The sequence below is a fragment of the Protomyctophum parallelum genome (genome assembly GCF_964188405.1).
Source record: "Protomyctophum parallelum genome assembly, chromosome: 7".
NCBI classification, from domain to species: domain Eukaryota; kingdom Metazoa; phylum Chordata; class Actinopteri; order Myctophiformes; family Myctophidae; genus Protomyctophum; species Protomyctophum parallelum.
In genome coordinates, this window is record NC_139705.1 from 29,298,900 (window position 1) to 29,312,798 (window position 13,899).

Sequence of the window (13,899 nt, forward strand, 5' to 3'; positions counted from 1 at the left end):
CAACTGAGGCGAAGAATGTTCGTCGGCTACCTTTTTTCACTGACAAAAACAAAATGGAAAGTAAATGTATTGACAATTTCGTCAATAGATAGAAACTAGACTAAAATGTTAGGAAGGAAATAGTGGTCAAGAGATCCAGTATAAGTAATTTTACACTTGGTTGCATGCTGAAAATAGCAGATCTACAAGCAAAGCGTTGTGAGCTTGTAGATCGGCTATTTTCAACAAGTGTAAAATGAGCCATTACGATCAAGGCCCGCCAGAATACATTTTAGTCGACTAAATGAACTTTGGTCGACTAAAGCTAGACTAACACTAAAACATTCCAGGTACTAAAAAATATGACTAAAACTAAATGAAGTTTCATTCCAAAGACTATGACTAAAACTAAAATGCCAAAAACAACACTGACAGAGGCCCTCCCGTACATGTCCGCATCGCGATTAATCTATGAACCCATTTTATTTTCCCACAAACGGGCACAAACTATGACAATTGTTTGAAACAATCGCACAACAATCAACACTTAAGTCCAAACCACACCAACGATTCGCTGTGCAACTCCTTGCAACCAATCGGTTTGCGAGTAGACGAGTAGATAAGAGGTTGAAAATGGATGGATGAATGGAGACGGGGGTCCCAGTCCAGAGATGAAAATCATAAAGAAATGGCCTAGGCTACTTTCTATTTAATTTGTGTGTGTGTGTGTGTGTGTGTGTGTGTGTGTGTGTGTGTGTGTGTGTGTGTGTGTGTGTGTGTGTGTGTGTGTGTGTGTGTGTGTGTGTGTGTGTGTGTGTGTGTGTGTGTGTGTGTGTGTGTGTGTGTGTGTGTGTGTGTGTGTGTGTGTGTGTGTGTGTGTGTGTGTGTGTGTGTGTGTGTGTGTGTGTGTGTGTGTGTGTGTGTGCGTGCGTGCAGAGGAGGGAGGAAAACTGGACGAGGCGTGCGCGTGTGTGTGTGTGACTGTGCAGTGTAGCCTAATGGGGCTTTGCTAGGCAGACAAAGTAACACAACAGTTACAGAATCAAACCACTTGTCAACCCAACTACAATACACAAGCTATTCTCTGGTGTTGTTCAATCATGACTGTGTGCTACACAGTGACAGATTTGTTATTCTCTGGACGTTCCTGAGCCGCGGCGCATGTTAGGGGGAACACTAACATGCGTTAATTGCGTTAAATATTATAACAATAACGCAATGAATTAACGCCATTAACGTGTTATTTTTGACAGCCTTAGTTTAGACCAAAAGGTTTTGGCTTTACATGGTTGGTTGAACCGAGTGTGTGCTTTTCTCTCTCGCCCCGGCAGTCCCTCCGACGGACGAATCGTCTGCGATGGACGCGATGGACGGCGGCGCCAACTTTAACCTGGCGGCGGTGCTGAAGGGCATGGACATGTACGACACGGACCTGAGGGCCGCCGCGGGGGGCGGGGCCAACAACGACAACTCCTCGGTCAACGAGACACAGCGGCTGCTCAAGATCCTGCTGGCCACGCTCAACAAGGCCATGACGCACAGCGGCATCGAGCCGCCCAGCCTGGACCTGGAGCTGCCCGGGTCGTCCTCCTCGGGGGGGGCGAGGTCCGTCCCCGACGCGGACCTCAGGAAACCCCGGGAGGAGCTGCTTCCTGCCGCCACCGCGCCCACCGCCAACTACGCAGCGGTGAGTAAGGGAAATAATTGCGATTAGGAGATTATGTAATAGTTGTGACAGGCCTGATTGTGAGGCTGTGGAACGAAACCTTTTATCTGAATATTTTATCAAAAGGTTATTTATTTATTTAAAAGGCTGTGGTCACCAACCTTTTTTTGTATTTATTACTTTTAGCTGTTTTGCTACACCAATAATTCCCCCTCACTCAATTCAAACAAGCTTTATTTACCGGCATGAGAAAACATACGTTTACATTGTCAAAAAATAAAATAAAAAACATGATCATCAGGTCTTATTGTTATGTAAGGAGGTATAATAAAAAAAAAAAAGTGTACAGTATTTGTTAAAATGTTTTTTTATGTGGACACGCCCACCAGTTCATTAATTAACCATGCCTGGTTTGCCTGATGGGTGGTGATCCACCTGAACTGAAGCCGCACCCACAGCTGTTGTATGATAAAGGGGGGGGGCTGATGGTGTGATGTCAATTTACAATTTACAATTTAGGCATTTAGCAGACGCTCTTAATCCAGAGCGATTTACAATAATCAAGAACAAAAGCATGGGAATACATCACAAAAGCATTTATCATAAAACATGCGTAAGCTAAGAAAGTACCAGTGGAATATCTATATTATGAGACTATACATATAAACTATATATATATATATACTACTATGCTATACATATGTACTATGGCGTGCTATGACTATATACAATGCAATTATAGTGCCGTCTACATAACATGCTATAAGTCTGTATCAGATGCTATCTAAGTCTACAGAAATGCTATCTAAGGGGGTAGGGTAAGTGCTATGGGCCATGATGGAGTCTAAAAAGGTGGGTTTTCAGACTACGGCGGAAGATTGGGAGTGATGCTGCAGTTCTGACTGCAATGGGAAGTGCATTCCACAGTTTTGGAGCCAGAAGGGAGAAGAGTTTGGGACGTGTGGAGCGTTGTCCCGGCGTTTTTAGTGGGGGTACTTCCAGCTTCCCTGCCACTATATCACTATCACTCTATCACTATATTACTGTTTATTTCATTGGCCCGTTTGACTGTCAAGGTTTCAGCCTCCAGGAAGAAACCCTAAATACAAAGTTAATACACCATTGCACATAAAAACCACTCCAGGGTGTCTGTCTAATGAAGTACTGTCACCTCATAAACACATGAAAAACTGGGAAAATACAACAAATGTGGCACTCCATCTTGGGAACGTAGGCACAGCATTGTGTAAACAGAGCAAACAAATAGCAGCAGTCTTTTGCAGTCACATTAGGACAAAATGGCAGCAGTTGTTTTGTAAAAAACCTCTTCAAATAGTATTTAAAAAAAAGCCTCAGATTTAAAATGTGTTTTAATGTCCAAATACCTATCAATTTGGGGAGGTCCCTCCCTGACGTGAATTGAAAACGTTTTGAAAAGCATTTGTGTGTTCCCATCACCCAGGAGGACATGGACTGTAGCCCTGCTATAACGTACTGAGTAACTGTGATACTGTGTGTTCCCATCACCCAGGAGGACAGGGACTGTAGCCCTGCTATAACGTACTGAGTAACTGTGATACTGTGTGTTCCCATCTCCCAGCAGGACAGGGACTGTAGCCCTGCTATAACGTACTGAGTAACAACTGTGATACTGTGTGTGTGTTCCCATCACCCAGGAGGACATGGACTGTAGCCCAGCCAGTCCCTTCAGCCCAGGATCCCCAGTGGAACCATCCCATACCTCGGACACCCCATCCTGGGTCATCCCCGTCCCTATACACCAAGGTACTGCAGTGAAAAACCAACAAAAAAATGCACACTCCATATTATCCCATACTGGGCGGGGACCCCTTTTGGTGTTTTAAACATTGTTATACTTTAGCTATTGAAAAATAGCAGATCTACAAGCTCATAGCGTGCCACCGAGTGGCGCGCTACGAGCTTGTTGGTCAATATATATATGTAATTGTCCTCCATCTGAAAATATGTTGTTCCAGGGCCCCCCCAAGAAGCAAAGATTTGAGTTAAAAACGTTCGCTCTGAAAGCATATGCATTCAAAGATTTGCGCCACATTTTTGCGCTATGAGCTTGTAGATCTGCTATTGTTCAATAGCTAAAGTATAACATAATGCTTAAAACACCAAAAGGGGTTCCCCCCCAGAATGGATTAAGTGAAGGTGGGGGGCCATGTATAATCATCCAGAGGTTGTCCCTCTCCCTCCAGAAGCGGTCCAGACGGCGGCGCCTACGGAGCCCGTAGCCACTGTGGACGGCCTGGCCTCGCCCAAACCCGTCACCTCGGAGGTGAAGAAGGTGCCTCCCCCCATGGCCGACGTGAAGACGGAGGTACTGTTTCTTGTACCGCAATGTTCCTCTCCTCTTCAGGACGGAGATTTATTGATATCAAAAACCTACTTTAGCTACACCCTGGAATAGTGCCTGGTGCGTCGCTAAATGTGCTCCGTTGCTATAAATCGCTGGGCGCTCTGATTGTATGGATTAAATGACCCCAGGCATTCGGGTGTTAACCTGCAACATATTTATTTTATTTGTATCCCCTTTTAATTATATAAGTTATTTGCATTCATTCATAGTAGTATTCCATGTGTTTTACTATTGATTGAAACCATTATTTATTCTCGAAACAAGCATTGAGGTTTACCTCAAGGTTTACCTCCTCTGCGTAGGGGGGGGGGGGGGGGGGTCTCGTAACAGAGGTTGAGAACCACTGTTCTCAAACTATTTCACCAAATGGACACGACGTGCGGGTCCATTTGGTTTCCCTTCCGGGTTAAACGTTAAACTCAACAACATTGCAGCTGTACGGAAAGCTTGGAATCCCTCTTTCTATATCTGCAAAGTATTTGTTTGAAGAAATTCCGTGCAGATGACTATTTGCGTCAGCTTTTTGGAAGCGCTCAATTTTTATTAACCTTTATATTTATTCAGAGAAGACCATTGAGAGCATGCTCTCTTTTTCAAGGACGACCTGAGTCACAAAGTACCAAACAAAACAATGTGAAAATGATGCATGCATGTGCATACTCTTTTATTGTAGGTGAAGAAGGCGTCTCCTGTAGCTGAAGTAATGAAGGCAGCTCCAGAGGTGAAGAAGACGTCTCAGGCCACTGCGTCACCGGCGGAGGTGAAGAAGCCTGCGTCCCCGCCCCCACCCAGGTAAGGAGGATATCTGGACCAGTGTTGTTTTTGTTAGCAAATTTAGATTTTAGTTTTAGTCTCTTGAATAGTTTTCATTTAGTTTTAGTCACATTTTAGTCACCTGGAATGTCTTAGTGTTGATCTAGTTTTAGTCGACTAAATATCATGAGATTTTAGTTGACTAAATCTACTGTTGATTTAGTCGACTAAAATCTATTTTGGCAGGCCTTGATCCCGTCGTAATTACTTTTACACTTGCTGAAAATAGCTACAAGCTCTACAAGAACCCCCCAACATCCCTATTCCTGGGGTGAACGTTAGCCAAAAATAGCGAATATAAAAGCTTACTAGATCTGCTATTTTTAGCGAATCGATTTTTCTTTTTTTTTTGTAGAGTGAAATAGGAGTGAATCTTTACAGGTCCGTTTTTATCACCTATAGAGTGTATGACGGAGGATATCCACAATACGATTATTGTGTATTGTGTATCCTGTGGCTCAGGAGGTAGAGCAGGTCGTCCACTGATCCACATGTCAATGTGTCCTTGGGCAAGACACTGAACCCTACATTGCCTCCAGTGAGTCGGTCGGTGTGAGCTCGCCACCGTCTGTGTGGGAAGTGAGGATGCTGGCGTCGACTGTTCGCCGCTTCACCTCCCAATGTATGAATGAATGAACTAGGGCTTTCACTTCTAGTGATTCTTACTACGGTAGTTGCCTAGTTTACTAGTCGACTAGTTGTTCAATTACCTATTATGTCTAGCTGATCTTGAGGCCTACAACTAGTCAACTAGTAGGTCGACTAGTGTATTTACTAGTCGACTAGTCGCATAGTCGACTAGTTCATTAAAGCCCTAGAATGAACCATTGTAAAGCGCACTGCTGAGCACTTGGAAAAGCGCTATAAAAAATGTCATAAACACAATGTATGAGTAATCCCCACCCTCCCTCCCCTCCCACCCCCCCAGGATCCTCAGCATGGTGGAGGAGCCCCAGCAGAGGCCCTCCATCAGCCTGGACACCATCCTCAACCAGGAGGTGTACAGCCTGACGTCAGACATCCGCAGCCTCATGCACACCCAGCGCGTCTACTACACCTCCCAGCTGCCCCAGCGGCTGCCGCCGCAGCGCCACGCCTGGCTGCCCAACCGCACCTTCTCGGGCTTCGTGGCGCCCTACGTGACGCCGGCGGCCGGCCTGGTGGGCGCGCACGTCCTGGCGCTGTCCGAGAGGATGGGGCCGCTGCTCCCCCCGCCGCCTCCCAAGGCCCTGCCGCCTCCTACGTCTGTCGCTGCTGATCCTAAGGTAGGTGTTTATTCACACTGGCTTTTAGTTGATTTATACATTACCAGTAAGACGCCCTGAGAGCGAGAAGGTGTTAGCTCTCACACCTCACGCAGGTGGATGCCTGTCACCCAGTCGCCTGTGTGACAGCAGACTGCTGGGAGAGCGCTGGCGCTTTGGCATGGGCCATATGGAATGAACAACATATTTTTAGATGGGCCTCGGCGGCCAAATCATCATCAGCATCTATCTGTCTGAAACACTGTCGTAGCTCCTCACTGCCTGCACCAATCGTTCCGACTTTATACACACCTATCCCATTAAAACACCACAGACAGAATTTTCATAGTCATCATTCGGCTGGAATCGACTTCCAAAGTTAGTGGGAGGGGCCTGTTTCACACAAAATGACACAAATCACAAACGGAATGTCCAATCCACCCCAAACTTTAGTCACATTTCAAGGGTGGTTTAATCAATGGAGAGCCCAAAGCAATTCCATTTTCATCCATAGGGGGTTCCACAAATGCGGAATTAAAAAAAGTTTATTGCAAAAAACATGCTTTTTGGGGGATAAATCAGCTATGTTTGCGATAGCGTAGCCTACGTGCGCTATAGCGAGACAGGATAATTCCCTCCCAATCAGTAATGTGATCTTTTTCATCGCATTACCCTCACTGTACATAATTGGTGTTCATATATTCAGAACAGGTAAGGTCTAGTATATATAATTCTGGGGGTCCTTGACATGAAAAAAGTTGATAACCATGAGGTTTTTCAGAAAACTGTTATGATTTAGAAGATTGTAGGTCTAAATCAATCTTTAATCCGAGATTGCGGGCAGTATAGAACTGTTTATATTGAAAGATCACCCGTCCGAGTGCAAGTGGAAATGGAGGGCCACTGCTTCCGGGGCAAAAACACATAGTATTTTCTTTAAATTTGTAATCGTGTCACAGCCCTAGTTTTATGCTTTGTTAAGCGCTTTGTGCGTGCATTTCATGTCATGAACGGTGCTATAATAAATAAAGTTGTATTATTATTATTATCATTTACTGTAGGTCACGTCCCCACCTGCCCACGCGCAGACGGGCTCCGACCTCACATCGCCAAACCCACCCCCCGTCGCAACAACGACGACCACGCCCAAGACCAAATCGGAACCCTCGCAGTCGAAAAGCGTCCGGCGGCCCGGCGGCACCGCCAGAGACCACCACCGCGGCGGCGGCTCCTCCTCCTCCAAAGCCAAAACGGAGAGCGCCCTGACTGAGGCCACGGCGGCCGGCGTGTCCTCCGAGATGTACTCCCCGTCCCGCGTCACCCCCGGGTCCCCCGAGCAGCAGCAGCAGGCGGTAGGTGGCGGAGTGGAGTGATGAGAAGAGGCCTTTTCCCATTTAGACCTGAGGACCATTCTACAAAATGTCTTCTAAATCCTGACAGTTTTCTGAAAAACCTTATGTTTCTGTGTCAGTGGTTCTCAAACTATTTCATGTCAAGGACCCCCAGAATTATATGTAATTGGCCGCGGACCACAATCTCAAATTATGTTGTTCCAGGGACCCCCCCCCAGAAGCAAAGATTTGAGTAAAAAAAATCGCTCTGAAAGAATATATATTCCAAATTTGCACCACATTTAAAAAAATAGCAGACCTACAAGCGAGTGTCGCGCTACGAGCTTGTAGATCTTCTATTTTTCAATAGCTGTATAATACTTAGAACACCAAAAGGGGTTCCCGTATCCCGTCCAAAATGGATTAATGTTGTTTTGGCTGAAAGTGAAACTACTCAGGCTCTGCGGAGGCCCAACTAGGCCTACTAGCGATGCGATCAGTGTTTTGATCAGCGGGAGCTTGAATTAATGTTTTATTAGGCTCGTATCATGCCTATTTCATCTCATTATGAGCCATAATGTCAATAAAGACGGCGTGCGCAGTTGCGCTCTGAGATTTTCAACAGAGATAAAAAGAATAAAAAAGATTGCTCAATTAACACTCATTTATCAAGTCTTGTTATCTTGGGCATGGCTACCTGTGCAAAGGTATATTAATCTCGTTATCAGTTAGCAGTTTAGTTAACTTGAAAAATAACCATTATAAAAAACATGATATATCGTGATATGGTGTATTACACAACAGGTCGTTTCGAGTAAGCAATCTGATTGGTTGAAACAGCCTTCTAGCCGTGCTTCAAACCAGCATCATGGAACGGCTAATAAAAACAAAGGAATTCAGCTTCTCTGTTCTCCCAGAGTGCAGCAGACTCAGTGCCTAGGCTAGCTAGTTTCTTTGGACATTTGTGGTCGTAGTGGCTACATCTGTCATTAAAACACATCCCATCCATAGGACGTCTGGAAACGTCATAGGGAATCCAACCGACGCATACATAGGACGTGTGTACGCGCGCTGGGTTTTCAGAGTAAAAGCGGAAATGTCTTTCCGGCACCCCAGAGCTCATATTTTAAAGGAATCCCGGAAAAAACTTTACTTAGTTGTAAGATTAACTCGAGGGGGTGGTTTAACGTCATTAATGCACCCCTGGGATGCTGTTCCGAAAGCAACACATACGTTGCTCTCGTGTAATATTGCTTAATTGTGATACTGCTTGAAAACAAATCCAGTGATATTATATTTTTCCATTCCCCTCCCCTCCCCTCCCCCAGCAGATAGCTCTGCCCCCCAGCGGCTCCACCCTGCTGGCCAACAGCCTGATTGGCCAGCTGAAGCCGGAGGTGTTCAGCAGCCTGATGGAGGTCTTCAAGGACGTCACCAAGAACACGGTCAAGTTCTACATCCACTCTGAGCAGGAGGGGAACGGCTCCAAGTCCATCTGCACCGAGATCCAGGTACTGATGCAGTGGCCATTTTGACAAGCAACAATTTAGATTTTTAGTTTTTAGTCTCTTGAATAGTCGCTGAAAATAGCCGATCTACAAGCTCACAACGCGTCGCAGCGCGCATATCGGCTATTTTCAGCATGTAACAAGTGTAAAATGACTTTTACTTGATCTCTTGTCCACTAGTCCCTTCCTAACATTTTAGTGTGGATTTTATTTGTTGACGAAATTGTCAGTATATTTATTCATATTTTTTAGTCATCATAGCTTAGTTTAAAAAAAAATCCCTTTAGTTTTCGTCAGTGGAAAAAGGTCGACGAACATTTATCGTCTTAGTTTTAGTCGACGGAAACGACACCAGGTACGGAGTATGTTGTTTAATCCTGATCCAAATGACTGAACATCTTTTAAAAAGCCTCCTTGTAATATTTGGTTGAATGTGTGTGTAATGAATCAAAAAAATGGTGTGACATTCAAAATTGTAATATGTACTGTACAGTATAATATTCTATTATCTATACAGTACTAAAAAGCCCTCATTGGACACGCTGGAGCGCTGTTCTTTATCGCCTGTGATCACGGCACGTTGTGTTATTATTTCACTATCTGCAGTTCCTCTATTAGAGAGTGTAATCTCCTGCTGCCGCGGCCTCCGTTTTATTGCGATGGGGACAGTCCTGCACAGCTGTCACAGATTATAAATTGTTCTGCAGTAAAAAAGTGAACAAGGGCAGTGTGTTGGAGCGCCCTTCGCGTTTCACTGTATATCTGCTTCCCCACTGCGGAACCCGTCCGATGTCTCAGTATGAGAGAGAAACATTTATTAACACCAAGAACGCCCGGGGGTATTTAGGACCATTAAATCAGAGTGCCCAGCGATTTGCAGCTACAGAGCGCATTTCAAGGTGCACCAGGTGCCATCCCAGATGTAGCTGAAGTAGCTAGATGAAGCCAAAACACCCCCGAGGCGATCGACAACAACGGGAGGTATGATTAAAGGCTCATGCCTCATTCATAGTCTGGATTTTCGGTGGTGAGGTGACCACCGAACTACAACATGACGTCACTGAGCCGCGGTGAAGAGCAAACCACCGCCACCGCCCCAGCCCTTCTCTCTGCTTTTACTCACCACCGCTCAACGTTATTTCAGCTCCGGTGGTCACCTCACCACCGAAAATCCAGACTATGAATGAGCCTTAATTCCAACGCGACTAGCGACGGGACGGTGATGGGCCGCCGAAAACATAATCTTTGGTTAGAATTGGACGGATTAATTTAGATCAAGAGTTATTCGAGTTTTAAGATTTTCAATCTCATCCGCTAAAATGGAGGGGCACCACTTTGGATGACGTCCCAACCGGAAATGACATTGAATGTTGCCCAACAGGCGCTCCCAGCCTGTGGAGCGGTGCGCTCTGTTATGATATCATTTATGTTCCGCCCTGTGATTAATCTCCGTCCTGAGCGCTCAGCATAACTATAGGACGGAGAACTCCGTTTATAACGCTCAGGCTGTTAACTAACCACTTTGAACATGGCAGCCTTGTTCTGGTGCATGTCGTTATAAGTGGAAAATGTAAAACGGTTTTGAAACGTTCGCGGAAATGGCAACATCTAACCAGCTCGGTGCCACGCACTGTGAGCTTGTGTTAACGACCGAGATTTGAACCCAGGTTTAAGAGGGAATCAAAACCCTAAATAGCTCGCTAGGCCCATCCCTGTGAGTCACGACACGCAGCAATGTGTTCACAGGATTGTGTTGAACACACACACACACACACACACACACACACACACACACACACACACACACACACAGGCATGGGAGTTGAGAAGATCAGCTGATGGGGTGGAGACAGACTAGGGAACAGGGTTAATGGTTCTAACTGAATACGTTGCATATATTTATGCAAATCCAACAATCACTACATTATAAAAACACTTAAAGGGTAAGACCACTTTTTTTGAGGTTTGGGTTGTGTAGTTACTTTGCCATGATGCAACTCCAAATGTTGACAAGAAATAAAAATTAACTGCTCCAGTGATTAGAAATTGATAATTCAAAATATGCTCCTCATTGACTTAAACATTGTAGCTAAAACAGCTAAAACAGCAAACACAAACAATGTTGATTCAGACAATATAGAGCATCACCAAAACTCATGTGGTTTTATTTTTTCATAAAAATGTTATCTTCCTGTTGATTTGTCCATTTTATTGGGAAGAAAACCCGGACTGGATCCGTGGACCCGGATCCAGATCTTCAAATAGTAAAATCAACAGGAATCTAAAAAAGATATGAAAAAATAAAACCACATGAGTTTTGGTGATGCTCTATATTGTCTGAATCAACTTTGTTTGTGTTTGTTTACGTACTAAAAGAGTGACTTTAAGAGCTGTTTTAGCTACAATGTAAGTCAATGAGGAGCATATTTTGAATTATCAATTTCTAATCACTGGAGCAGTATTTTTTTATTTCTTGTCCACATTTGGAGTTTCATCATGGCAAAGTAACTACACAGCCCAAACCTCAAAAAAAGTGGTCTTACCCTTTAACAACACTCCTCTGAAACAGGTTGATGACTACAAGTATTTGGGTTCATATATATCTTCTTGCCAAAAGGACTTTCAAACTAGGAAGGGTATGGCCTGGTCAGCCTACAATGACATGCATAAGATCTGGTCATTCCAGCTTAGTAAGAAGTTAAAAGTAAAAATATTTACGACCGTCGAGCCGATTCTACTCTATGGACACTTTCAAAGATGGTTCTGGGGGTGTCTCTCTCTCTCGCTCTCGCTCTCTCTCTCTCTCTCGCTCTCTCAAGAGTACATCCAGTCTCTAGGGAGCAGGTGTAATGGTTGTGGGTGTCTCTCTCTCTCTCAGGAGTACCTCCAGTCTCTAGGGAACAGGGAGTGTGTCCCCCAGGCCTTCCTAGAGAACAGTAGCCAGATGGACAAGCTGCTCATCATCATCCAGAACACGGACATCGCAGCGCACGTCCACAAGGTAAGGAGAATTAGTCCTGGGGAACGCACAGTGGTGGAGAAAGTACTCCATTTTAGAACTACTTCGCTACAAGTAAAAGTACGGAATGGAACATGTACTTAAAGTACTCATTGTACAGAATGTGACATTTCACAAGTTCAAAATGTGTACAAAATCTATTGAAAATGGCAGATCTACAAGATCTACAAGCTCACAATGCATATATATATATATATATATATATATATATAATTATTTCCACACTCACTCCAGAGGGCCACAGTGCATATTACTGTCATAGCAAAAAATTGCCGATCTAAGCTCAAGATTGTAGATCAGTTATTTTTGCTATATTTGAATTGAAAACCTGAATAATTTCTTTGCTATTTTTTAATTGGAATCCTGAAAAGTAACTTTAAAAAAAATTGCATTTAGTTACAGTTATGTTAACTTAACTTTATGAACTAAATACAAATACAGTACATTGGACATAAAAAAACCTAACATTTTAACCCATTCTGACCTGAGATCAGATTCATACGAAGGTTTCCACTGGACACACACTGGTCTGATGAACCCATTCTGACCTGAGATCAGATTCTAAAAATGTCAGTCGCTCTTCGATTTTTCAAAAATAGCAGACCTACAAGCTCGTATCGCGCCACTCGGTGGCGCGATATGAGCTTGTAGATCTGCTATTTTTCAATAGCTAAAGCATAACATGATGCTGACACCAAAATGGGTGCCCGGTCAGAATGGGTTAATACTAGTAATTAAATCAATAATATATCAATGTGCAAACTGAACAACCAATATGTTAATTTGAAGCTATGATTCCCTGCTTTCACTTGACATGAAAAACAAAGAAATCTAATGGCAGTCCCTCAGCCAAATTTGGTATTTGGTCACAAATGATACAGTTTATAGAGTGCTTTTCTAGATACTGGAAGTTGCTTTACAGAGAACGGAAACAAACGACGCCATTATCTGATGACCTATAAAGTAATGGCTAATTGGATTCGGTGAGACATAATGCTTGTTGTTCTTCTGTCAGATCCCAGCCCTGGTGTCTCTAAAGGGTTTTATAATACTAATAATATTAATGCTTGTTGTTCTTCCGTCAGATCCCAGCCCTGGTGTCTCTGAAGAAGCTGTCGTCGGTGAGTTTCGCCGGCGTTGACTCTCTGGACGACGTGAAGAACCACACGTACAACGAGCTGTTTGTGTCGGGAGGATTCATCGTGTCCGACGAGTTCGTGCTCAACCCGGACCTCATCTCACAGGGTGAGTCCCCCAATAGTCAAAGTCAAAAGTCGTACGATTTGTCACACACACGTTACCGCAGTGAAATGTGTTCTCCGCATTTGGTTAAAGTTACCTTTGAACAGCCACTGCACCGACCGCTGAGTTGCTTGTCATGTAAAGCCACTTTAAAATGGTGTAATCGCTTGTTGTAGTCTTGAAAAATATTCCAAAGTGGCGATCACAACAGTGGACGAGGAAGCTTCCCCATTGTAAACAATAGGGACTCAATTTCGCGTCTCATAACCCATTCTGTCCGGTGGATTGCCCATATGACTTAAAACTGATAAAAAAAACGTGGATTAAACAATGAAAACATAACTCGGGCAACTCGCGAACCGCGGGGGAAGTGTTCTACAATGAATTAACTCGAGTAACTGGGGTTCTGTAGTCAAAGTGTTAACGGAGCATGTGTTTGGTTATGTTTTTCAGAACGGTTACAGGCTCTGCTGAGCTTCCTGGAGCAGCAGAGCACTCCAGAACACCCCTGGCAGTGGAAGGTCCACTGCAAGTCCCAGAAGAAGCTCAAAGAGCTGGCCAGGTATTTCTTATTTATTTTTATTTTTATGGGCAGAGGCCCAGAATGTCTCAGATTGTGGTGGTAATGAGGAGTTACCCTTTTAACATTTTCATGTCAAGGGACTCCCAAGTTAATATATTTGACTGTGGAGTGTGGACCCCAATCTGAAA

General features: G+C 44.2%; 1 protein-coding gene across 6 annotated transcripts in view; it reads left to right on the plus strand.

Annotated features, from left to right (window-relative positions):
- Positions 1-13,899, plus strand: part of tasorb (transcription activation suppressor b) — a 60,635-nt gene that overhangs the window by 31,339 nt on the left and 15,397 nt on the right. For 5 of the 6 annotated variants that reach the window (XM_083769000.1, XM_083769002.1, XM_083769004.1 and 2 more), the window contains exons 17-26: positions 1,311-1,666; positions 3,322-3,430; positions 3,871-3,992; positions 4,705-4,823; positions 5,773-6,109; positions 7,150-7,440; positions 8,748-8,930; positions 11,806-11,928; positions 13,032-13,191; positions 13,642-13,750. In XM_083769000.1, coding sequence (XP_083625126.1) covers positions 1,311-1,666; positions 3,322-3,430; positions 3,871-3,992; positions 4,705-4,823; positions 5,773-6,109; positions 7,150-7,440; positions 8,748-8,930; positions 11,806-11,928; positions 13,032-13,191; positions 13,642-13,750 — 1,909 coding nt within the window. The remainder of the gene's footprint in view (positions 1-1,310; positions 1,667-3,321; positions 3,431-3,870; positions 3,993-4,704; positions 4,824-5,772; positions 6,110-7,149; positions 7,441-8,747; positions 8,931-11,805; positions 11,929-13,031; positions 13,192-13,641; positions 13,751-13,899) is intronic. The other variant, XM_083769001.1, reaches the window with a different exon arrangement.